Below are 27,586 nucleotides of genomic sequence, written 5' to 3' on the forward strand. Positions count from 1 at the left end.
CCTGACACCAGGCTGGAGCACCAAGACCTCTCATCACCCTCTTGGGCATCAGCACAAGGCAGGAATAAGCTGCATTCTTTATTTATCCCTCCAATTTTTCCAGAACCTTTTCTTCAAGGAGAAGTCTCTGGGTTCTGCAGGAACAGTGAGTTGTGACCATCAGGTAAATCTGAGACTAAACCAAGTTCAGCCAAAGTGGTGATACTTATTTCCCTTGTAGGAGTCCACACGGTATTAAGAGGCACTGTGGGAAGACTATATTATTAGCTACCATATCTTGGACCCTGTGGATTACCTTGGGATCCAACAATCATGCTTCCAGTATTAGGCAACTGCTTTGAAATTCTATGTCCAAATGCAAACAAAGATGCAGTTATACACAGCAGCTCTACTCATAATGGCTAAAATCTTGAAGAAATCAGAATGTCCTTCAATAGAGGAATGCATGAGCAAATTGGCATACATCCATGTGAAGCCAAGTAAAATATGCCACCCCAAAATATCTGTCCATTGTCCTTTAATATTGTGTATGATATCTTTTGCCATACAGAAGTTTTACGGTTGATACAGTAAAGTCAGTCTTTTTCTTTATTGCTTTTTAATATACATCTTAGGTAAGGGGGCTTCCCTACTCTAAGATTATATATATATTTTTCCTTCATTTTCTTCTATTAATTTTACACATCTTATTTTACATAAAGTTCATTGACCTCCAAAATTTATTTTTGTACATGTTTTAAAACTGCTATATAATTTACTACCTTTTCCCCTATTTGTATTACTATGTCTGTGAGTTGTCTGATCATATTTTTCACTTATTTTTCTGTGGGGCTGATAAAGACTATATTCTGCCCCGATAATTTGTTGGAATAGCTACTTCTATCCTTTCCATATTGAACTGAAATATCCTCTTTATCATATACCATATTATATTTTAGCCATGGCTCTATTTGTATATATTCTCTTCTGACCTACTTGACTACTTCTCTGCTAATATAACACTATTTTATTTACTGTGAGTTTAAAAAATAATGTTTTTTCTTGAAAAGCCATCTCCACTTTTCTTATGTATTTTATTTTTAAATGAAGTTTAGAATCAACTTGTCAAATATCATCTACAATCTTATGGGAATTCATTGCATTAATTTGGATTAATTTGGAGGCAATTTATATTTTTATAATAATGAGACCTTGTATCCAGGAACAAGGTATCCCCATTTATTCAGGTCTTTTTGTGTGTGATACATTAATGCTTTATATAGCTCTTTTTTTTCATATAAGTTTTACCCCATTTATGCTAAGCCCATTTCTAGTCATTTAAATTATTTTTGCTAGTGTGAATGAAAATTTTCCAGTTATTCCAGTAACCAGTTATTTTTAGTATGAAAAGAAAAACTGTTAACTGTTAAAAATATTTATCTTATGCTGAGTGAAATAAGTCACAGAAAGACAAATACTGTATGATATCACTTATATGTGGAATCTAAAAAATACAAGCTAGTTCAACAGCAGAAAAGAAGCAGACTCACAGACATAGAGAGGAAACTAGCGGTTACCAGTTGGGGGTGGGCCAGAGGGTCAATACAGGGGTGGGGAAGTGAGAGGTACAAACTGTTGGATTGAAGATAGTCTCGAGAGTTTATTGTACAATCCGCGGAATATAGCCAATATTTTGTAATAACTTTAAATGGAACGTAGGCTTTAAAATTGTATTAAAAAATTAAAGACTATGAAAAATTTATCTCAAACATGAGTAGCTTACTGAAATGAATTTTTTATTTGATTCTCATAAATTTTCTTGATGTATAATCATAATGTCTGCAAAAGTAACTTGTCTCTTTGCTATGTGTATACTTCTTTTATTACCATCATTTTGCATTAGCCAGAATCACCTGAGTAGTGTTGAATAACAATGTTGATAACATATGTCTATGTCTTTTCCTGTCTTTAATGGGAATGACTTTAATGTTTCATCCTTAACATGGTGTTTTTTGCTAGTAGCTGATGAAGAATTTTTATACTACAGCCATGGTATATGTGAGCATATCAAAGTTTAGAGTAAAGAACTGAGCACAATAATTTGGAAAGACCTCAGCTGTTAGAATAACCAGCTTGGAATTCTGGCTTCATCACTTACTGGCAGTATGATACTGAGAATGATACTTTACTCTCTGAATCTGTTTCTACATCTAAAATAGGAAGATAATGATACACATGAGGATAGCTCTGTTATGAGCAATTAAAGACATATGTCAACAAGCTCCCAAAATGCTTGATGTAGGTTGGATTCAATAAATCTAGATTCCCATCCGGATCCCAGAGGACTTGGGCAACAGAGAAAACCAAGTAAAAAGCAGGCCACCATTTATTGTATTCCTTCTATCCTCCCACTCTTTGTTGAGAGCACATGACTTACTAACATAATACATTGCACATTTAATTTCGCTAAAATGGAATCTCTAAGACTGGCTCCACACTGCAACTAAATCAATTATACAACAAATGAGTGAGACTATTAAGTGTGAATTTTTAAAAATTTACAAATATATCAGAAAGACAAATATCTTTCAGAGTTGCATAAAGTTGATTAACTCTGTATATCTACAAATAAAAAAAAATCTCATTACACTAAACCTTTTTATTTTAAGGTCCAAATGGCTTCATCAAGATTTGAGAAGTCATCCAGGAGTGTTTGAATCCAAGGTAAGGGTCACTTTATTATGAAGGTTTATTAGTGTTGTTAGGGACAAGTTATTGCTAAATTAATCAATATAATTAAAAAAGAAACAAGCCTATTATGAAATACTTTATACATGTTCGAATTTTGCTAATTTAGAAGGACAGAGGCCAGTCCCCACATGGATAAAAGTTTATTTCTTCTACTGAGCTCTAGTCACAGCTAATAATCATAATGGTTTGAATGGCCCTACACAGTTTTTCAAATTTGGGCAAGTCCCATCCTGTCATTTGTAATTTGAGTGGCAAATATCTACACACATACCTATTATTTGTTTTTTTTTTCAGCATCAGATGGGTTTTATTTCAGATCAGTTTTATTTTTTCTTCTTCCACTTTAATGGATATATCATTAAAAGACAGCACTGTATAAGTTTAAGGTGTACAGCATAGTGATTTGACTTACATACCTCATGAAATGATTACCACAATAAGTTTAGTGAACACCAATCATCTCATAGAAATATAAAATAAAAGAAGAAGAAAAATATCTCTTTCCTTGTGATGAGAACTCAGAATTTACTCTCTTCACAACTTTCATATATAACGTACAGCAGGGTTGCTTATATTAATCATGTTAGACACTCTATTAGTTGTTAGTTACAACATTCAATGATACTGTGATTTTGTGGCTTTTAGAGAAATGCTCATTTCATGTAAGTCTCAGTTTCCAAATATAAAACATGGAACATGTGGAACATGTTTTAATTTACCCAGGTAGGTGGGTGAATCCCTTTGAGCGTGGACCACACTTTCTGTGACTTGTACCCCCATAAAACTCAGCAGAGAATTCAGAACACAATATGTGCTTCCATAGATATTTTAATGGCAGTTAATGAAAACAATATTTGAGTGGTTTAGGGAGTTTGGCAAACTTTATAATGTATAATTTTGAAGTTTGTTTTTCCAAAGAGATTTTATGTTATTTGTTGATAGAGATATAAATTACTCGTGTCTGTAATAGCAACAAACGCTAGTTGAGTGAGTGATTTGTGAAAAACTACTATTTGATTGCTATCAAAACAAAGTTTATTGAGTGAACTGCAATTAAAAATAAAATAGGGTAAAGTATAAAGAAGTATAAACTTAAAAATAAATAGTTCCCTTACAAGAAGATAGATTAGCTAATAAACTCAAGGGAATCTTGTTAGAAAATTGTTATGTAAATGAGTAATGTCTATAATGGTTGATAGTCCAGCTTAAAAATTCTAGGGGGAAGAGGTAATGCCCTTCATGTACCTTCACGTTCGAAAAGCTTGATGACCTTCTCTTTGAGCGGCGGGGGCATTCCCTTTTGTTCTCCAAATGCACAGTCATACATCCTGAATCAGAACCACTGAGATTAATGACTGTGTCGGTGTTGAAAGCTTGAGGCCAGCAATTGCTGTTAATATACTGAAAGCCAAATATGTTTTAAAAGAGTGTCGTTGGTCCTTGAAGTGTGGACGCTGAGACTATTTGAAGGCCAGTGAGCAACATCTCCAAAGGAGAAAGAAATGGCTTTATTTTTCACATAACCTATCAAAGGTGAGTTTTGCTGCGTTCAAGCAAATCAAAATGATTATAGGCAACTTACTGCTGCAAAGATATTTTGTGGGTATGTGTGTGTGTGTGTGTGTGTGTGTGTGTGTAAGTGTACACACATCAGCAAGACTTTTCTCTTTCCAAGAGGAAAGCTATTTCTATATTCCCTTAATGTGAGACTTCTGATTTCCTCAATTTTCAGCCCAACTGGGAAGTTTCTCTTTGTCCATGTGTCCCCAGACACAGGAGAAAGCTTAAGGAGAGTGACACAGGCAGGGGCCCGTGGCCTGGCTTCTCCTCCTTCACTGCCTGCCTTCTGGGGCCTGGCCTGGTGTATGGCTGCTGTTTATACCTGCAGAAGTGCTTTCAGTGTTTGCGTTGGCGCTGCCACCTTACGTGCTAGAGCCCCAAGCCATTCATGAGGTCTGTCCCAGAGCTTTGAAAACTGCAAGCTGGCGCTGGGGCGAGAGAATGTCTCTCTCATTTTTTGGGTGAACTCCATGTTTTTTCCAAGAGGTTAGATCACTGTCGCAGTCCAGGCTTGCTAGACAGAATGTAACAGTTACTGTTGGAGACACTCTGAACTTTTAACGGCAAAAGGCAGAGGGGGAAGGGAGAGAGGAAAAAGCTCAAGGTCAACTTAACAGCTTAAAAGTGAACATTTTTATATCTGGTAAACAAAGATTTTTACGGAACTGGAAAACTTTATCACCAAGGAAGGAAAAAAATATATATATCACTTCTTGTTATGTCAAGAGGCTATGTAGTTCCAGAGTTCCCAATTCCATCCCAAGTCTTGTTTGAGACCAGACCAGATTAATCAGTGGTCATGGCAGGGGTGTTAGGAGTGATGTAATTTTTGTAGAAATTTACCTGGCTCTCTCCCTGGTTCTTTCATTGGCCCTAGTGATTTTTAGAAGATGTGTCTTCTTCAAAAGTGGCGAAATTAGGAAGACTCTGACACCTGCTTGTCCCCTGCCCACCATTCTTGGCTTTTCCTTCCCTGTGCCCATTTTTTGTAGTATTAGAAATATCCCAACTGTTTTTTGGCTAAGATTTCTCTCCCTTCATCTCTTTCCATGGGAAGTCTTGGTTCATGGGAGAAATTTTATTTTGATTATATATGCTTGGGTGTGACTAGAATTATTTATTTTCCTTCTGTTTGTGTGTGTGTGTGAATGAGTATGATATAGATGTATAAAAGACATCATATATGAGAAACTAGTAAATTATTAAAGTGTTTTACACCAAAGTATAACAACATCCAAATAAAAAAGCAGACACATGGAAGAATTGAAGTTTAAGGCTGAATATGACTGAATTCCAAGGTTCATAGCAACTTTGTTTACAGGAAAACATAAGAGAGCCCTTGTTACATCCTCTTCCCCACCTCTGACCCCCAGTGAAGTACAGGTCTGTGTTCTTATAAATATGTTAAGAATTTCATCTGTAATGTTTGTCTATGAAGAACATAAAAATGCCTTTGAATGGAGTAAATGCCAGTCTTATTTCACCAACCCAAGGGAAAAAATTCCTACTCTTGGTTTCCACCTAGAGAAATGCTAGTTAGAAATGAATAAGCTCTCCTAGACTCTTCAAGGTAGTATATTTATTCTTGGGTCAAACTCAGTGGTCTTCCGTTTTACAGTTCTACCCCCTTCTTCATACTTCATTCCCTAACCTGACTCATGCTGTTTGTCTGATAAGGCTGAAGGATGTATACACCGAATATTTAATTTGACCTTGTCTGGAAGCAATACCATTAGAGTCTTATATTAATTTTAATGTGATATGGCTGTTCCAACATATGGGATGACTTTGTTTGTCATTCAAGAGATTTATTGATGTAATGTGTATTCCCTGGTCCTTTCATGAAAAAATGTTTATACCTGTGGGCATATCCAGATGGCAGTGAATGACTTGCATTCATGAGAACAGCATTCAGCAATTCATGGTTGCCAAGGTAAGCAGCAAAGGCATGCCCTCTGTACTCTACTGCCTTGTAAAGAAATAGCCTCTAAGGTAACAGACTAGCACCCTTGAAGCCAGAGTTCCCTAGTGTTTTCGACTTGGTGGGGAGGTGGAGGGGGAGAGAAGAGCCAGAGAGGCAACATGAAATAATACCAAGGAAAGCAGTTGTTTGTTATTGTTCTGGCAATTTTAGAAGGGGAAAGAGCTGAGGGAAGAAGAGGGGGTTCAGAATTTTCCACTTTGGGTCCCAATAGAGATTTAATTTGGACCTGCCCTGTGCATTGTGAGCGTGATGCCCCTTTCATAGGTTAATTTCAGGGACATAGGCAGCTAATGGTCCAAGGCATGACCGAAGGGACAGGCTCTAGGCTGTCACAGGCTATGATTGTCAGGTGGTAAATAGGCAGGCGCTCTGATTCTCTGGGAATTTGTGGCATTTTTAGGATTGACGTTTTTCTGTACTGTATCCCCTTAATGCTATCATTGCAATGGTAAAATGTAACCTGAACAAGTGTTCTCCAGGAGATATTGCTGGCCTAGACTTAACAGTCTTGATGGGAAGGATTTTTTCATTCAATCACCTTCAAGTGCAGAAAATTATCAGGTGACAACTTCTAGTTCTTACAGCCAGTGATAGTGTAGATGTGAACCCGGTAGGTAATACTAGGATATTATATCCTTTATAGAATTTGGCCCATGGTTACAGCTTAAATACATGATATATTGCGGGAGGTGGGGTGTTTCCATCGAATTAGAGAGGTTCTCACATTAAAAGAAGACAATGGGGGCTTCCCTGTTGGCGCAGTGGTTGGAGTCTGCCTGCTGATGCAGGGGACACGGGTTCGTGCCCCTGTCTGGGAGGATCCCACATGCCACGGAGCGGCTGGGCCCGTGAGCCATGGCCGATGAGCCTGCGCGTCTGGAGCCTGTGCTCTGCAACGGGAGAGGCCACAACAGTGAGAGGCCCTCGTACCGCAAAAAAAAAAAAAAAAGACAATGGTTTCTAATAATTGAGTTTGCATTTTGGTGTTATTGGAGAAAAAGAGTGGTCCTTAAACATCACAAAAGGAGCCTGGATTATAGAAACATAATAGCTTGCTTTGGCTAGCTCTCATCTTGTCAATGTTGTTCAAGTGTTCTTGAAATGGCCTTGGGAGTGGGAGGAGCAGGGACTGGCATATATGTTACTTTTGAAACTCAAACAGACCATAATGAATGTATCTGGTTGGACTGGCATAATGTCAAATCCATTCTTAACACCAAATAGTAAGTGAATTACGACATGCTAACAAACAGTCAGTTTGGGTTAGAAGAACTTCCATTTGTTTGAGTTCTTTCCCTTTGGCTTACTATGAAACCAAGAAGTATATTTAACAGGATATTTAACAGAGAAGGACACAGTGAATAGACTGTATCTTTAATGCTCCCTGATGTGACATACCAGAGGGTCAGTGGAGGGGTCAGTGCAGCCTTGACAGCAACCCACTAGGTCACGAGGGCAATGAAACTGCCCCTTTTTCATTAACCCCTTTGAATGGGGTTAATGCAGACTCCTACCTTTTGTACCAGCAGGCTGGGAGAGGGACCCATTCATACTCACAGAATCTACTGCCATATAAAGGATTCCTTGCTGTACACCAGTTAACACAGTACAGTGGTCTCCTCACCATATCACCTAGTTACAGAGGCCTGGGCCCGGCCCACCACAGCAAGATCATACAGTATTAACCACAAGAGGCCCTGGAAGCCATCAGTCACTTCTGATGTTGAAATGTTATCCATTCCCTGAAAACTTGTATTAGGTAGAGGGAGAGTGAACTGAAGAAGGCCTTCATGAGGCCTCAAAACAGGGAAGACTATAGAGATATCCTCTTAAGAGCCTGATTACTAAACCCTGTATAAAAACAGAATAATAGGACTCAAAGGGACTTCATAAGATTCACTTGTTTAAGAGTCTGCCTTTAAGCAGGTGACTAAGTTATCCAGGAAAGAGAATTAGTTATTCCTTTCTCAGTATTTTCAGAGGGAAACACTACTCATAATCCCCTGAAAGTTAATTCCATGTTTTGGCCCTCCAAAGATATATTGTGTGAAATTAAAATCCTAGCTTTAAAAGTCAAGCTTCTTTCTTACCATTCATTAGCTGTGCATAAACACTCTATCATTCTACTCAATACAAATTGGATATATTCCTAAAATTTCCTGTCAAATGAATTTACAGGAGTCACCAATTTGTGTACAGATTCCAGTTCATAAGGATGTCTGGAAATTTGCCGCCTATGTAGAAATGTTTTATTTTTTGAGTTTTATTTATTTAATTAATTTATTTTTGGCTGCGTCAGGTCTTAGTTGTGGTATGCCAGATCTTTGCTGAGGCACGCGTGATCTTTCGTTGCAGCGCACAGGCTCTTCGCTGTTTCGCGGGCTTCTCTCTAGTTGTGGCGTGCAGGTTTTCTCTCTCTAGTTGTGGCACGCGTGTTCCAGAGTGCATGGGCTCTGTAGTTTGTGGCACGAGGGCTCTAGTTGAGGCGTGCAAGCTCAGTAGTGGTGGTGCGTGGGCTTAGTTGCCCCGCGGCATGCAGGATCTTAGTTCCCTGACCAGGAATCGAACCTGTGTCCCCTGTATTGCAGGGCGGATTCTTTACCACTGGACCACCAGGGAAGTCCCTGTAGAAACGTTTTAGATAATGATAATAGTATTTGTTGTATGCTTGCCATGTGCCAGATATAGTTCTATGTGCTCAGTGTGTATTAATTCAGTTGTTCCTCTTTAATAACCATATTAGGTAGGTACCATCTTTCACAGATTATTAAAATTGAGGCACAAGAAAATAAAATAACTTTTCTAAGGATCACACTGATAACAAATAGAAGAGTCAAGAATTCAACCTATCCTGACTTGAGAGCATAATACACCCAAGTGGGGATGATTCTGCCACTTAGTAAAGGCTGAGTTTTTTTAATTAAGTCTTCAGCCTCCCTCAGAAGGGCCTTTCAAATATATTAAGCTACTGAAATGGAACATTCTTTTAATAGAATTGCAAAATCTATCACTATGTTTAAGACAGTGTGTGTGTGTGTGGGGGGTGTAAATGCTCTCCGATTTCCTCAGCCCCATTCAGTTTTTTTGTTTTTGTTTTTCTTTTACTTAGAACAAGGCATAACATAAAGGGTATGAAAAAGCTTCTCCCATATCCTCCTAGATCTTAAAGGGGAGACAACGTTGCATATTGTTAACACTTCAGGTTCATAAAGGATTAGAATGGAAAAGTAGACTTGATGGTGCCAGGCTTTTCATTTCAGGGGCAGAGCAAGCTAAGAAAGGACTGGCCTGGGGCATAGTGTGGTAAACCAGATGGCGGTGCTGGAGAAAAGGCAGCATGATGAGCAGGGAAGTGTCAAGAAATAATTCATCTGAGCTCACATTTTCCCCCTCTTTCCATTCCTTCATTTCATGCCATCATTAGACTTGTCCTGTATAATCCACTTTGGAGAGAAAGATGAGGAAAAGATAAAATCTAGAGATGTTAGGATGCTTCCCCTAGCCAAGGGAGAATTTGTGGCAAGAAAAGTTTGGGATGGGGAGAAAAGCATTGGAGACTATTTTAGTAGGGGAAGGGGACTGACTATATGTAGCTGGATTTCTCTCTCTCTCTCTCTTTTTGTAATCATCTCTTGTAGCTTCCAGGGAGGTGATATTTGGAAATGAGTCCAAACCCAACTTAAAAAAATGAGTGGCCTCTCTTTTCTCAGCATTGGAAGACTTATTGATTGCCTCGTCTGATTTTGGTCTATAGCAACACCACTAGCATTGAGTGGTTTCTGAGTATGTCCAGGAGCCAGGGTAGCTTTGAATTCCAAAAGAGAATGAGGCCAGAGTGTGCTGAAGAGAAAAATAAGTAGGCTTTCTTCATTGGGACCTGAGGGACATCTTCTGTAATTCTATAAATCAACATTAGAATTATGACTAGAAAGAAAAAAGACTGCAGTGGAAAAACATGTGAGATATATTTTACATTGACTACCTCAACTTCCTTCATTGACTTGGGATGACATTAAGGACACAAAGAGAATAATGATTAATTTTTTTAAATGAGAAATTTAAACTCTTTGTCTGCAGCTATAGGAACATTTTTAGGATCTCAGATATAAGGCTTCATTTGTTTTATAGTTAGGTTCAAATTTAATGGCTTAGCAGATTGTCATTTTTACATTTATTGTATTGTAATCATTGATTTAAATATATTTTTGTTCATGACAGTGAACACATTGATTTTAAGACACATTCTGATTTCAAGACATTGAAATGTAACTTAGAATCAAGGAAGTATGGTTTTATATGAAAGGCAATATTAATATTTCATCATTTTAGCTCACTACTTTTCACTATTGAAATTCTGGTTAGATCTGTCAAAAATAAATTTAAATTTACTTAGTTTTCATATTTTAGTGGAAGCTTCTTACATGATGTGATAAATAAAAATTGGATGCCATAATAAAATAATCATGGGAAAGCCTCAACTTTGTCTTCTAGAAAATATTTTTACTCAACTGAATTCCAATTAAAATTATGTTTGTAATTTATGTAATTTCATCTTAGCAGTGAGGAAACATTTTTACAGGATGCATTGTGATGGAGTAGAAAGCAGCCTGAATTGGGAAGCAAGTAATTGGGGTTTTAGTGTGTGCTCTGCTATGTGTGTGATATTCAGGCAAGTCAGGTTGAAATCCCTTGGGTCTTTTCAAGGCTACAGGAGCCTCAGATTTACCATTAACCACATTATATTTATTTCACTTGTTTCCATTTAATTAATAAAACTGACTAGAGAGAACCATTCCAAATTACTTATATTTATTATAGGATTATTCAATATAAAAAGAATTACCCATTAACTCATTTACTATATGAAGACTAAAACTTCCTTTTAGGTAAGGGTTAAAGGCAATGATATCTATCTAGGTAAATACCTGCAATGATCCTTTAGTCGCCTCCTATGTGGGGATGCTCTTGGTCTCTTTTCTGTTACTGCCTGGGCCACCCAGGGGGACTGGATCCTGGAAGAAGACTCCTTTCAAAATGCAGTCCAGAACCTTGGGCTGGAGCCTTGATCTTCCAGCTATAGGAGTGTGGAGGGATATCATACTCCCCTGCAGTGAGAGCAGTGTCCTCACTGACTACAAAAGCTCCAGCTTTGTTTTCATAGCCTGTGAAGGGGGAACTCCCTTTTCCTAAGGTTTCCTTAGAGGTGTTGCAGTTCACAGCCTTGCCATGATTGATTGCATGCAAATTACACTAGTATGTTGATCCTAGAGATGTTGGTGCAAGTTCTGATCTGGCTGCCCTCACCCATATAGCAGGAGATGTAATAGATTAGAAAATTAGTTAAGTCGTTTCAATTTTATGTTGACGCTAAGATATGATTGCACTTAGGCAGCCCTTCTATATAGCTGTTTCATTTAGAACTAGGACTCAAGTCATGATTCATACATTCAACAGTCATACAATCAATAAAATGAAGGAGCTGGGCTTGGGTCTCTTTATGATCTAAATAAATAAATGAATACAGTATCTCTAAATTCTCTCTCTGGTCCAAATAAATATCATGGAAAATATTCCTAAATCTACAATCCAAAAATCTGATTAGATAACAATGTATTTCTTACCTGAATGCATGGTACCAGAAGATTCCCCTTAGTTGCAAATATAACTGCCTGGAAGTTTACTTTTAAATATTTTTATTAAGGTAAAAGAGAAAGAGGAGTACAGGGGCATAATGAAGTAGCATGAAAAATCAAACTATCTCCTCACAATTTTGTCTCTAACTGTGCTAATTATGAGTATCGGCATGAAGTGCAGTCTTAAAAAACCCTCATCTTTTGAGTGTGAGTTGATTTAGAGCAAATTTGAGAGAATTTTTCCCAAAGGTATATAAAAATTAAAAACCACATAAACACATAGAGAATGCTGGTTGCCATAGCTGACTTTTATCCTGATGACTCGAATGGGTCATTCCCAATCAGAAATAGCTGGAAGACCTAGGTACAATATAACAATACATAGAATCTGTAGTGCTATTTAAATACTAATGATTAACAATAGTAAAAATTGTTAGTATGGTTCTGCAAGTTCCCTTAATTAGTTTATATTATATACATTGGTCCAATTAAAAATGAAGATTAAAAAACTGGAAAAATGATCTTTTTCCTCTCTCACTACTCAGAAATTTTTTATTTTCACTCTAAAAGCATTAACCTATAATCCGTTCAACTTCAATGCTTTTCTGTTCCACTTAAAAATAAAAGCAAAAGAACTACCAAATTTTGGCCAAGAGATTATTTATTTATTCATATCGGCTTAAAGCCTCCTTTAGAGGTCTGTGTGACCTGAGGGATATGAAAGTAGGATGCTTTTATAAAACACTATTCCACTTATGGTCTTTTGTAAAAGTGAAGAGTGAAGAGACTTTTCCATTTTTATTGTTATTATTATTATATTTATAAAGAGACTTGTGTCCACTTTTTCAATGTTAATAACAATCAATTACTACAACTGAACTAGCATTTATTACCATTATTTCTAATTACTACTTGAAATAGATATAAGATACTTTCATAATAAAAAATAGGTTAATTTATGTTGATTATCAAAATTGTTTTGGGAACGCCTGAAAAAATTCAGCTATTTCTTTAGTTTCCAGGAAAATCCAAGTCTATGTCTCTTTCACCCCATCTGAGAGATTATCTGATTGGAAAATATCTCCCCCATTACTAAGGTCATATCTGTTATGAGGCCAGTATTTTTATATGTATAATAAACACATTGTATTTAATGTTTAGCATATTTCCAAAGTCCATGGCTTTGCTAGTGTTTCATCCCATAAGGAAGAGCTCCAGATAAACATGTATGACCTATTGCACCCAAAATGAATTATGGAAGACTACAGTAAAACTGATTGTCCAAAGAAAATAAAGACTTCCAAATGGAGAAAAAAAATGTGAGTAACTAAGTTCCTGAGGTTCAACTTCTGTTCTGTAAAGTAGGTTCTAATGTCTAAGGAGCCATGTAACCTTAGGTTAAACATAAAACATCTGTCTAGTCTCTTGACAATTAAAATAATTTATTGTTGAGAAGCCCTTATGAAAACCTATTAGGGAGTCTGTTATGCTCATCAATAACATACCCTCAGAGGCTGTGTCTACACAATGATGAACAATGGAATTAAACAAAAAGGTTGCTTCCAAATAGCTAAAATACACGCTTTATTCCCCCTGGTTTTCTTTTCCTTTCTTCCTTCCTTCCTTCCTCCCACCCTCCCTTCCTTTTTTATATTTATTTATTTATTTGGCTGCACTGGGTTGTAGTTGCGGCATGCAGGATATTTTAGTTGAGGCATGCGGGATCTAGTTCCCTGAACAGGGATCGAACCCGGGTCCCCTGCACTGGGAGCACAGAGCCTTAATCACTGGATCACCAGGGAAGTCCCCCCTGGTTTTCATCATAATTTCTGTCATTTAATTATTTTATTGTGGTAAAATATGTATAATTATGCAATTTACCATTTTTACCATTTTAAATGCATAGTTGAGTGGTATTCCTTACACTACTGTGCAACCATCACCATTATCCATCTCCAGAACTTTTTAAACCTAGTATACTGAAACTCTATATCCACTGGACAATAACTCCTCATTCCCTCCTCTTCCTAGCCCCTGGTAACCACTACTGTTCTACTTTCCGTCTCTATGCATTTGACTATTCTAGGTACCTCATGTAAGTGGAATCATACAATAGTTATCCTTTTATGTCTGGCTTATTTCACTTAGTTTAATATTTTCAAGGTTCATCCATGTTGTAACATGTATCAAAAGCCATAATAAAGTCCTCTAAACTCTGAAAAGTAAAGGATCTTTATAACAAGAAAGATCTTGTGGAAGAGGTGAACATTTGATTTGATAATGGAAATAGTTTGTGGGTTATTTTTAATCAGGGACTCTAAAGTTACGTTTCAAGAATGATGTCACACTCCCCTTCACACCAGTCAAAAGAGCATGGAAATTCACAAACTCACATCTAACACTATGCAAAATGTGTTCTGTGGTCTCTCTACTTCCTTGGCTTTTAGTTTACTTAATAGTCATTGCCAGGATATACCCACTATCTTAGCAGCTTGCCCTCCCTATTTAAAAATGCTTTTAAAAATAGTATTTTTTTAAATTTAATTTAAACAAATGGGTATTTACTAGTATTAACCATGACCTCAGGGCTATGCTATGCTATATTGAGGCTACTTTTAGAGGGCAAAATATACATAAGATATGGTCCTTGCACTTGAAGGGATTGAAAATTTTCAGGAGAAATAACATGCATAGTCATGAAACTGTTAATAATAAAACACAATAGAAGAGAATTAAGAGGCAGTGTTGTAGTACTGATGGAAAATTGCCTGGAAGCCAGGACCCTGAGTCTGGTTTGGACCCTGCTCATACCTAGTTGTGAAATCTTGGGCAGACACCCCTGTGACCTTGTTGTCCTTACTGTAAAATGAATTTGTTAAGTTGGATCAGCATGAAACGCCTTCCTGGCCTTTGAGTCAGAAGAGATCATATGAGTTTAAGAGGAAGACGGTTGTTCAAGAACTCAGCAAGGAAGCAGGATATAAACTGGGACTTGGAAGATGAATGGGTGCTGTTGCCATTTGGCGGGGGGTCAATGATTCCTCCTATTTGATCATAAACTTCTCAAGGGTGGGCATGGTGCTTTGTTCAGTTTTGTATCATTCTAGAACCTTGTGCAGTACTAATAAGTTTCCAAAACCCCTGAAACACTTTTCCAGAGGCAGGGTTAACTGTCAGTCCCAAGCTCATCCAAGGCATTCTGTACCCACCCCTTATCACCCTTGCCACCAGGTATAACTTTTTATTTATCTGTTTGTCTCTTTGAAAAGCAGGGATTATGTCTTTGATCTGTATCTCCAGTGTCCATCACAGTTCCCCACCTATAGTAGGAGCACATTAAGTTTTTGTTGATTGAGTGAATGAATGAATAAAGACAGAAAAGAAGGTATAAGTTTTTGAGCAGAGGAGCAACAAAATGAAAACTCTGCTTGAGGGAAATGAGTCAAGCAAGCATGTGAGGGAGCAATTGGTAATAATAATTATTAATATAGCATCATCAACATCAAAAAGTATGCATTATGTCAGTGTTTTTGTGCAGTATTGTAAATAAATGCTACTAGAAAGATAGATATTGATTAGCTTTTGCTATACTATACTAAAACAGCCCAGATTTTCCTTTATGGTATGTATCATAGTTTATAGTTATATACTTTGTGGTCTTTGCATCTCACGTAAAATATGTAAACTCCATGAAGGCAGGGGCCGTCGTGGTTTTGTTCACTGGTGAATCCCTAATATCCAGCATACTCCCTGGAATATACTTAGTTTTCTATTACATATCTGTTGAAATAATGAGAGAAAACAAGTTAAGGAAAGGTTGCAAATGCAAATTCAAGCAGAAGCAGGTAATTAAATCTAAAACTTTAAAAATTAAAAAAAAATTTACCTTTCAACATACAGGAAATAACACAAACTGCTGGGGTTACTCAGAGAGATCTGGGCTAGATTATTAATTCTCATTGTATCCCTTTAATTGGTTCACAAAAAACTTCCTGTAGGAAAATAGTTTTAGATCCATGTTTCTTGAGAATAACAAAAGATGCACAAATTTGTTGGTGAAAATAACCACATTTAAAATGGGTCAAGTTTAGGAAGTTATTGTAGTATTAGAATCTTCCCCTTTTCCTAGCAATCCATTTAGATTTATTCTTTGGTGTCAGAGTTAAGAAGAACCAACTCACATTAGCTGGGCCGATCTCTTGGGGATTCTGGCTGGATCAGAAGGAAATATTTTAGGACACTTCCAGACCAATTTAGACAACTCAGGCACTTCAGATAAACATCCTAATTTTTAATGTTTATCTTAGCTGCATCTCAAGTGTGGATCACCTGATAGTTGGAGAATAATGTTGCCCTTTTAAGGACATTGCAAGGCTTGGTATAATACCATCTCTGTAGTATTTTTCAGGTATCTTGTTAGTATATTTCAATATAATTTACTAATTCTTACTATTTTGGACAAGTCTGGTGATAATTATCATGAAGTCTGAATTATAGGATCTTTAAAATGAAGTAGACTGTAATACTTTTAAACTCATAACTGTAACAAAGTAGAATTGTTTGAATAAGGAGAAACGGAAATCGTGCAATTAACATGTTAATTATTTATTGGAAAATGTACATTTAAAAATAGTTTTTGGCAATTCAAGATTTCTTCCTAGTCAAAAATAGTACAAAAAATTCATTTGGCACCTATTATGTAAAAGGTCAGTACTAAGCACCAAAAAAAGAATAAGATCCAAGGATGTGTGTTCTCTGTACTAGCAAGACAAACAGGACATATAAATTGTTTTGATCAAAGGTTCACGATGTGATGCATCTGTAATTTTGCTGAAGCACCAATTTGAATGGGAGGCCTCTGTGGGGGGGAGCCACTTTGCTATTATGTCAACCGGGTTACTTCAGCTTTAGAGCAGAGTTTTATCAGACAGTGTATCTTATTAAAAACTTTGGATGAAAAAAATGCTCTTTTAAATGACTTCAGTGGAAAGCAATCTATGACTCTAAGTGGAAATGATATTTCAGAGGAAGTAAGAAGCCTGTGAAAATATTTGTGAAACTGGGGCCTTCTGAGCTTGTTTGTGTGGGTTATACTTATCAATAATTGCCATATTAGAAATTATGTTTGAAAAAAATTTAAATTTGTATGTGTTAATTTATTTAAAAATAATAAACTCATTACATGTAAACATAAACATTTTATAAAAGTAATTATTTTCCAAAACAAAAAAAATAGTGAGAAAAGTGGCATTGTTTTCCGTTCTAAAAATACCTTTAATGCTTAGTTTAAGGGAAGATAGCAATATTCTTATATCTGCTTCTGCAACCAATTTTTGGTGTGTGATATTACATACCACAGAGGCAAATAAATTCTTAGTAGTATTAAGAAAATAGTTTTGACTTCACAGAGCCCCTGAAAATATCTCATGGACCCCAAAGGTACCTGGACCCCACTTTGAGAGATACCCTCCCTACACTCAAGAACCCACTGAACAAGTAGTTGTCATAGTAGGCGGTTTGTGATAATGACCTAAAACAGGCAGAGGCAGTAAATAACAGAAGAATGATTCAATGAGTATAATCTAAAGCAAAATAAAAAACACCCAAAGCTTGTGTTGATTGGATCTTTAAGGCAAATTTTTCAACTTCTATGTGCTTTGTTTTTCCCCTTTGTGATAAGAGAGGAACAATACAGGGTTGTTTCGAGGTTTGCATGATACGATAAATAATAAGCATTTGGAACACTGCCTGGCACAAAGTAGGAGCTCAATTAATGATCACAGTTACTTTTGTTAAATTCAGCTGGTGGAGGTGGAGGGAAGGATGCACCCCGGAGAAGGTCCCCGTGAGCAAAGGCCCAGAGGCAAGATGGGGCATGGCGCATTCTGAGAGTTGTGTATTAGCTACACTAGGCAGGCAGATTGATTTGGGAAAGAAGCGAAAGATCAAATTGTGGAGGTTCTTTCAGGACAGGTCAGGTGGTTGGGACTTTATTCCCCAGGGAATAGGGAAATCATTGAAATCATAAGGGGAGGAAGTGGCCAGATTAGATCTGTGCTTGACTGGAATCAAATTCTACCTGTGTCATAGTTCCCTAAATGATTTGCCCAGCTAGTTCTTTATTCTTCGGTGAGGGGAGAGAAATTTTAAGCCAAAGTCTGTATCCCCAGTCAGGTGAAAAGTTAAAATTCGCACTGTTTTGCTTCTGGGCAAACTAAAGGCCGTAAGCAGCTAACTCAGTTGACACTCATACCCTCCCTTGGTGTTTACAGTCACATCTGGGACCCAGATACCCACTCCTGTGTTGATGGATTTAAAAACTCAAGTCCAGTGATCTAGGAGCTGGGGGTGGTTTTTAAGGGAAGTGGGGTTTGAAAAGGACAAGGACAAAAAGAGCTCCTGGAAAAAATAAACAAATAAATTGCATTCAGGATGTATTTTTTAAAAAACCCTGGTAGGATGAGAAAATCATTCTAGCCTTGCCAGTACTTTATTGCAGATCTTTTAGCCAGACCCCAAATAGCAATTGCCTTGACCATAATTCCTGCATTTGTTTACTTGTACATTGCTTTTTATTACTTGTGGTCAGCTTTTAGACTTTGAAACTCTGTGGTATGTGAATAGCTTTAATACTTCAGGTTTTGTTTTTTTTTTATAAGTAAGTCATAATTTAACTTTATTTTGAAAGCTTCCCAATGGCCTAAGTGTTTGTATCTTTATTACCTCAAAGGGATGTTTGAGGATAAAGTGAGATAATACATGTAAAAGTGTTTTCAATTTTTAGGTATAGGGAGGCGGTTTATATGTATGTGTGTGTGTGTATCTCTTCTGTCTTTAGTAGTTTAGGCTTCAAAGAAAAGCAGGTTCTATGCAATAAACCTATTTTGATTGGTTTAGAGGCCCAAGCTGTATCTGAATCAAACTGAAAAAAGCTTTTCTTTTTTTTTTTTTGATGTGGTAATAGGTTATGGTTGAAAGAAGCATGGCAGTGGATATAAACAGGAATGTTTTAATGTCTTTAAAAAAAAAGAAAATAATCATTTTTTCTTCATAAATCTTCCTATCTCTCAATGGGCAGAATTAAACTCTGGAGTTTCTTTGTTTTAGCAATGGCAGTATGACACCCTTGAGGGATGTCTTCAATGTTACCATGAAGAATGTGCTGAAAGCAACATTTCAGGTACAAAAATGGGGAAGAAATTCTATAACTCTGTAGCTATGGCTCTCCCATTACTGTAAGTGTAGTCAAGGCCATTTATAATAGCTTGAAAATGCAATTAGAACGGCAAATAAGACAAGAGGATGCAAATTATTCTAGTTATATACCAATGTTTATTTTCTCTTAAAAAAATGACTTGTATTCGTCTCTGATTATAAAAGTAACATGTCTTCACTAGAACTTTACAAAATATACAAAAGTGTAAGGTGAAAATGAAAATTGCTCACAACTTCCTTACCAGACCTTTGCATATATTTCCTTTTAACTTATTTTATTCATATGTATTCATATGTATATGTATTTTGCTTGTTAGCAAAATTGGGATAATGCCACACATATATTTTTGCATAATGATTTCCCCCTAATTATAATGTAAGCATCTTTCCACATCGGTAAATAGAGTTTGAAAAGATTTGAATGACTGTTTCATGTTCTATTTTATGGATAGAAGTGTGAGGTAATATGTGTAGGAGTTAAGGCCATGGACCCTGGAGTCAGACTGCCTGGGTTTGAATCCAGCTCTGCTGCTTGCCTTTGAGCAAGTTAGTCAACCTCTCAGTATTTCAGTTTCCTCACCTCTAAAAAGAGGTAAAAATAGGAGTACAAAGTTCATAGAGTTATTGTAAGGATTAAATGGGTTAATCTGTATTTGTCAAACCATTGAGAATAATTCCTGGCACAAAGTAAGTATGATTGTCATTATAATAATAACTTAAGTAATCCACTATACCTTATTATTAAAAAGCCATTATTATTATTAACTAATAATAAAGTGAGCCATTATTATCATTATAGCCTGCTTAAATGAATATAATGTTAGATGGGCTATTTCTCATTTTTGTCATTAAAAATTAAGCCACGATGTACATTCTTATAACTAAGTCTTTTTCCATCTGATTATTTCCTTAGGATAATTTTTTTTAAAGTGGAATTACAGAGCCCAAAACATTAAATGAATGACTAAATTGCATTCCAGAAAGATTGCAGGACTTTACCTTCCCGCTTCCAGCTGAGGACCTTGTCTGTTTCACCACACTGATGATACTACTGAAAATTTTTATGTGAAACATTTTATATTAATATTATAATGTCTTAATTTAAATTTTTCCTTCTTTGACTACTATTTAGAATAATTGAAAAACAATTTTTTATTATACACTTTCCCCCTGTAAGTTGTCTATTTGCTTCCTTTTTCCTATTTGCTTGTAGAAATTTTTGACATATTAATATTTCAACTTGTGATCTGCCAGATATTTGGAAACTGTTTTCCTCAAGTTTTGTTTAAAAATTTTGCTTGGGATGCTTTTTGTGACCCATACATTTTTTATTTTTTAAAGGCAAATTTACTGACCTTTTATCTTTGTGGGGTTTTTTTTTTTTTTTTTGGCCTTAGCTTTTGTACTTAGTAAATCTAAAATCTCAAGATCTCTGTCCAATCTTTTCTTCTAGGTTTTTTTTTTAAACATTAAACATCTGGAATGTATATTGACTATAATTTGAAGTAAAGATTAATGTTATGTATTCTCCAAATAGCTAACCTTTTTTCACAGAATTATTTATTGAATAAAACTTCCTTTTCTTTTTTTAAAATTGAATTATGGTTGACTTACAATATTATATGAGTCTCAGTTGTACAATTTAGTGATTTAGTATTTTTATAGATTATATACCATACAAAGTTATTATAAAACATTGGCTATATTCCCTGTGCCATATATTACATCCTTGTAACTTATTTATTTTATACCTAGTAGTTTGTACCTCTTAATCCCCTTCATTTATTTTGACCTTCCCTTCACCCCATCTTCTCTGGTAACTTCTAGTTTGTTATCTGTATCTTGAGTTGGTTTCTGTTTTGTTGTAGTCATTTGTTTGTTTTATTTTTTAGATTCCTCATATAAGTGAAAACATACATATTTGTCTTTCTCTGACTGACTTATTTCACTGAACATAACACCCTCCAGGTCCATCCATGTTGTCACAAATGGCAAATTTTCATTCTTCTTTATGTCTGAGTAATATTTCATTATATATATATATGTATATATATATATATGTATATATCACATCTTCTTTATTCATTCATCTGTTGATGGACACTTAGGTTGCTTCCAGTGTTTCTCACATAATGTTCCTTAGATGTTAATAGATATTTCTTGAGAAAAGTAGTCCATGGTCATCTCCAAGTGGCATTCTTTACCCTTCTAGATATATCTTGCACATTAGCTTATCAAAGCAGCTGAATATAAACATGTTAATGTTGTTTAATCCAGTATTCTCAGAACCTATATGAGCATACAAAGCCACTCACTCTTTTTCCTTTCTTGAGGAACGCTTCCTAGCGGAGCACAGCATTTTAGGAAAGACTGCTACAGGGATTGTAAACTATTTTCCTTTCACTGGGTAAATGACTAAAAATGTAGAATTGCAGCCACTTGATTCAAATTTACCTCTCTTATTAATTTCAAAAGATGTGTTCTTTAGTTTAATCTTTATCAAAGAATGAATTAGTTAGTTCTTTAACAATTTATCATACCATGTTAATTAACCCACATAAAGAGCAACTACAAACAATATATGAATCAAATTACAGGGGGTTTCATGTTTTGGTGAAACTTAGACACTGCCCAGGTATGCCTGCCCTCATGATCTTGGATCTCTTCTCTTTTACTCTGGTTTCCATTTTGTTTCTCTATTCCTTGCCAGTCCATACAGGATTAGTCACCATTGACAAATTCTTCGTCTGTACTGTCACTCTTTGGCAGTCACTATTGCCAAATTCTCAGTCTGCAAATTCTCAGTATGCTGCAATGCAAGCTTCAGTTGGATAATTCATATTTATTGTGAAACACATTTTATGAATGATATTCTTTGTTCTTAAAATTTGTTTTCTCTGCTAATTATATAGAAATGAAGGGGAGAGGAATTTGCCTCCTATGTGAAAGTAGTTTCAGCAAAACCCTTGCTTATAAAATTTCTAGGCATTGTTTGCATAAGAAGCTCCATGACTGCATTCCCAACTCACCTAGGCTGAGGGTTCCCTGGAAGACTCTCCACCATTAATTACCCAGAAGGCTCTGCTTCTATAGGATAGCTTTCAGTCTTCCTCGTATCCTGTTCTTTTTTACTGCAGTAACTAGGGATGAAACAGTCAATTTACTGTGATGTGAATACTTAGGATGCTAAAATTTCAGATTTTAGAGAACTAGGTCTTATAGTATATACCTTCTCAGTTACATTATGAGGCATTTAACCAGAGGTGCCTGGCAATGTCAAGATAGGGACCTGGGAGAAGGCAGACGAAACGGCTATCTACTGGGAGGTAGTAGTTGGCCAGCCTCGCCATTAACCAGCAAGGTTTGGAACATAGATACTATTGCCTTTAACTTCATATAGTTGGGTGAGGATTGTGATTTGTTAGATTTCAGAGGGAGTATCATTTAATGTAGTTGGCCATAGATGGGAAAAACCCAAGGACTTATTGTAAGGAATCTGCAACAATACATGCATACTGTTTGCAGACTGAATAAAGTAGATGTTTTATAAATTAGATGCTTTAAGAATACGATGGCTAAGATATATAGGATTCCTGCTTAGGGAAAGATAGACAGTAAATAAATAAACAATAGAAACAGCAGATAAGGATAAAACTTCTATGCAGAAGATTAAAAGAAGGTAATGTGATACAGAGTAACTAGATGGCTATTTAAATTGGGTGGCCAGTGAAGTTCCTTCTGAAGTGGTGTTGTTAAAACCAAGATCTGAGGCTTCCCTGGTGGTGCAGTGGTTGAGAGTCCGCCTGCCGATGCAGGGGAAACGGGTTCGTGCCCCGGTCTGGGAGGATCCCACATTCCGCAGAGCGGCTGGGCCCGTGAGCCATGGCCGCTGGACCTGTGTGTCCGGAGCCTGTGCTCCACAACGGGAGAGGCCACAACGGTGAGAGGCCCACATGCCACAAAAAAAAAAACAAAAAAAAAAACAAAACCAAGATCTGATGACTAAAATGGAGACCATGTGCAGACCTACAGGAAGAGTATGCCATGTGGAAGACAAGAAGGGTAATGGTCCTATCAAGGCTAGAAGTTTGATCTGAGGATCAGAAAGAAGGCTAGAAATTTAGGCAGGGTCCAGACCATTAAGAGTATTGTAGGCTCAGGCAAGAGGTTGGTATTTTATTCTTGGTTTGGTAGGGAAACATTAGATAGCTTAAATAAATTTGTGTTTAATGACCTGATCAGAAGGGGTTTGAGAGTAATCACTCCTTCTGCTTGTGGTTTGTAGAGGGACAAGTTTGGAGGCAAGTTTAGCAGCCTGCTTGTGAAGTAATACCTTTAGAGTAAGAACAAAATCAACAAAAACCACAGCTAACATATTCTGTACTATTCTGTACAGGTGTCATGCTGGGCATCGTGTGCATTATCTAATTTAATTATATGTGAGTGGCTGTCATGATCCAAAAAATATAAATTAGATTAAAAATTTCCTAATCATAGTAATTTTTGTCACCCAATTAAAAATGTTGAAATTGTAGTTACACACGGAGAGGTTGGAGCAATTTCTTGACCTTAAAGTGACCTTCATATTTGAAAATACTGGGAGTGAATATGTTGGATGGAGAAGAATACTCAGTCCTACACAGTGTCTGTCAAGAATGGCTCCCAGGAGGGTAACAGCACAATGTGGAAATAGGGAGGAGCTTGAAGGGACTAGTTTAGCAAAAAGAAGTAATGGAGACAGGACACTCTATAGATCCTTCCACCTCAGTAAAGAGACTACAACCTATAAAACCCAAATTCAGGGAGTGTAGTAAAAATGTCACAGCAAGCAAATACCAATCTCTGGGGTTAGAAGACCTTGTCTGAGAATAACTGGGGAAAAGGTTTTGGGGACTTTTGCAGTAGACAAACCCTAAGACAAGTGCAGTTTGAGTTGTTAACTGGGGAAGTGGCTTGACTTATGATTAAGAGAACTGGAGTTAGATTTTAACTCTAGGAGGCAAGAATATAGTAGAAGTGAAGAAGGCCCCTAATCGGCCACCCCTGGGGGACACTGCCTGTGCCAATTGGATGCCACAGAGTCAGGACACAGAAAGAGGTCCAGAGTGGGAGAAATAGGACCAGAGCAGGTCAGAAAGGTCAACTAGACTCTCCAAGGTAGAGCTGAGAGCTTACTCACCCGAAGTTGATCCTAGTACCTCAGGCTTCATGACTCTGGCTCGTTGGTCAGCAGATGTAGAGCACGAAGGTGTCTGGGATCTAAATATACTTCAGAGGGAAGGAAATCCCCTGCTGATAGATTTTGTTGGTTCTGGGGGCATGGGTGGTTGACATGAGCGATGTGCTGGAACCAGCCTATACATACGTATATTTAGTCATATCATCAAGGTGGTACCTTGAAATTGACCATGGCAAGAATATTTATATCATAGAAATCAGAAAAGACGATAATCAGCCTCTTCCCCCACCTCAAGAGCTGGTTTAACAGCTTACCATTGGTTGGCACAATTCACAAGTAACTGGTTATGATACAGCAATGGTACCTAATTTCAGGAGATATAATGTTATGTGAAAATTGCTCCCGGGAGTTTTGTAACAGCAGTCTTAATGATTATTTCAGATGGCTGATATCACTAGGACAGTGCAGCAGGACTGATAATCCACTCAAGTTTACCTTGAAAATAAACCATAAATCTACTTTCACATCACCTCCCTTAAAATAAGCCATGGTGAGAATATGTTACAAGGATAAGCATCAGTCATGTAGTCTCAACTGGAACTGCATGGTGTCGAGCGCAATGTGCATCTGTGGCCACACAATACTTTCCGGTTAATAGAAAGTCTGACTTGCTTTTCAGATTCAAAAGTACAAATTGATGTTTTCCAGTTTCTTGCTTGTAAACTTTGAAAGCTGGTTTAACAAAAGACATGAGGAACTGTATTACTGTACAGTTGAATATTTCCACAAGAATGTAAAAGTGGTTTAACTGCTTTGCCTTTATCAACTCGAAGCAAAAGTTTAAGGTAAACCAGTTAACTTGACATTAAAGCATTGTAAAGTCCATGGTGACAGGTAGAATTTCCCAAGATGGTGTTCCACTTAGAGTGTTAATCTGATATGAAATTAAATTGAAACATAGGTTCAAAAGGCAATGTTGAAATATTTATTTGAGTTCAGATAGTTACAGGTTTCCCCACCTCTTTTGAAGTACTTAAAATAAACTGCTCAATTATAAATCTCTTCCTCTGACAGGATTTCCATTGAGTGTGGTCAGCTTTCTGGGAAAATTAGATTGAGTTCAAGAATTTTGAAATCTGAACTTCAAACTTGCTGGATTTCCATTGGGTTTCAGATTTTCTTTCAAATGTTTTATTGCACATTGACTAAGCATTCTCAAGGAATCAAAATATAATAATAAGGGTAACAGGTATACTATGTAAAGGACACCCATCTGGAACTCATTTTACTCTAAAAGAGCATACCTGCCATTTTAAACCAAATATAAAGCACTCCAATACTGTTAAAGTTTTGGAAAATCTTTTGCTTGAATTATACATTTTAATTATTTGGGTCTTTGTATTTTCTTCTCCAAAATATTTAAAAATTCCTCTTGATAACCAGGACTGTTTCTTTGAAATTTGATAGGATTCAGGTTTCTCCAGTCACTCATCTAATACGCAGAAAATTCTTTCTTTTCCCCTCCTCTTTATACCCTTCCATTTACTCTTTTTGAATGCATACTACTGAATGCACACATTCTGAAAGCCAAAGCAAGCCCCTGTGCCACATCTTCCTGCCCTTGATATAGATACTGCAGCAAGCTTTCCTCCACCCAGATTCCTTTATAGCCACAGTAATCATGAGAGTTTAACATCCGTTTTTACCTTTCTCTCTTCCTTTGGTCTTCAAGCCAGGTATGAGCTATAAATTGAGGTAGAATGTACAGCTGGGTCAATAAAGGCGGGGGGGGGGAATGAAATAGGTTTCCTATCATTTTTCACAAAGTTGAAAAACAGAGCTGGCAAAGAGGAAAAAAATAAAACAGGAAGCAGGATTGCACATATAAATTAAATATTTTCACCCCAGCCCTTTTTAGATAGCCCAGGGGTATTGGGAGGGTGTGTGTTTTGGATGGGCTCGGCAAGCATTCCAACAGTAAATGGCTTCCTGTTCAGCATGTTCGAAGTCAGGGTGTCTTTCAGGGTTGGTTAAAAATATGTGTGAAATATGTACTTTTATTTCAAGCCAAGTCAAATGTTTTCAATCATCCCCCTTTACTTGCTTCTCCTCTCTTCCCATCCTGTCATTTCTTGCCCCCCAGACAGTAAAATATACCCCCAAATATGTTTTTTTCCCCCAAAGGGAAGTTTAGTGATTAACTATGAGTTCCATGTAAGCATATATTATTGCCCTTGAAGGTATTCACCAAGAACCTGGCCAGTGTCATTCCTGGCTGGCATTTGTGAGTGTTAGATCTTGGTGAATAGAAGTTAGGGAAGCATGCAAAGAAACCAAGTATTTGGCTTGGGCACAGCAAGGAACCAATGGATAACTGAGGGTGAGAAATGGTCTATAACTTTTCACCCCAGTGGTGATGAACCTATAATTCCCAAATTGTTTGTGTAATTTTCTATTTCTACCACATCAGTGACAAATATTATTTTGTACTGCATGTTCCTTGTGGATTTTTTTTTTCATCAGCAAAGTCCAGTTAGGCTGCCTGAAAGGAAAATAACATACCTGGGGCCATCATACCTGGCAAGAAATGCCACAGATGTACCCAGGAGGAAAAATATAGACTTCTGGGGGAAGCCACAGAGTCCCCTTCTGCAAAACACTACTCTGATGTTGATAGACTTTAAAAATTTATGTCATATGATCTAATTAGAGGAAACTCTCAAGATATTCAAATTCAAAATTAAGCTGTCGAGGAACCTTTTATATTTGGCATAGACTACTGAGGCTGCAAGTGCTCTCTACAGAAGGCTCGGGCTATGGCTTTGTTTTCCCACTCCCCCGTTTGACTGAGCCTGTTTCAATTCAGCAGTGTTTTTAGACAACTATATTTACTAATGGTGTTAGGTGTCAGAGTTTAACCCTTTCCATATTTTAAAATTTATTTAGTGTAAAAGGTGATTTTTTAAAAACTCCAATGTGAGTTACATGGCTTGTCTGGGGAAAAAAATAGCCAACTTTTCCAAATGAATCTCTAAGGATAATTTCTTCAAAGAATATCTCTTGACATGTGATTCCAGGTTTTTGGTGTTTGCTGTTTTCAAATTGGTTTAACTCAGCAAACACTTACTAAATTGTTGACTGTGCAAAGCTCAATGCTAGGTGCTGTTTACAGGATGTTAGTGACCTGGAACTAATTCACCTTGACAAAGTCTAACACCTTTTACTATGAGTACTCTCAGAAAAGTAGCAATATAAGGGAACTTCTTTAACATGATAAAGAGGCAT

At 36.8% G+C, this 27,586-nt stretch overlaps 1 protein-coding gene across 1 annotated transcript in view; it reads left to right on the forward strand.

Annotated features, from left to right (window-relative positions):
- The window catches only part of LOC308625895 (uncharacterized protein), a gene marked incomplete at its 3' end in the record, with an annotated part of 154,880 nt that overhangs the window by 76,478 nt on the left and 50,816 nt on the right, over positions 1–27,586 (forward strand). Inside the window, exon 4 of the mRNA XM_081250495.1 lies at positions 2,649–2,703. Within this exon, the coding sequence (XP_081106621.1) occupies positions 2,649–2,703 (55 nt within the window). The remainder of the gene's footprint in view (positions 1–2,648; positions 2,704–27,586) is intronic.

This window comes from Mesoplodon bidens (genome assembly GCF_964165515.1).
Source record: "Mesoplodon bidens genome assembly, chromosome: 12".
Taxonomy (NCBI): Eukaryota; Metazoa; Chordata; class Mammalia; order Artiodactyla; family Ziphiidae; genus Mesoplodon; species Mesoplodon bidens.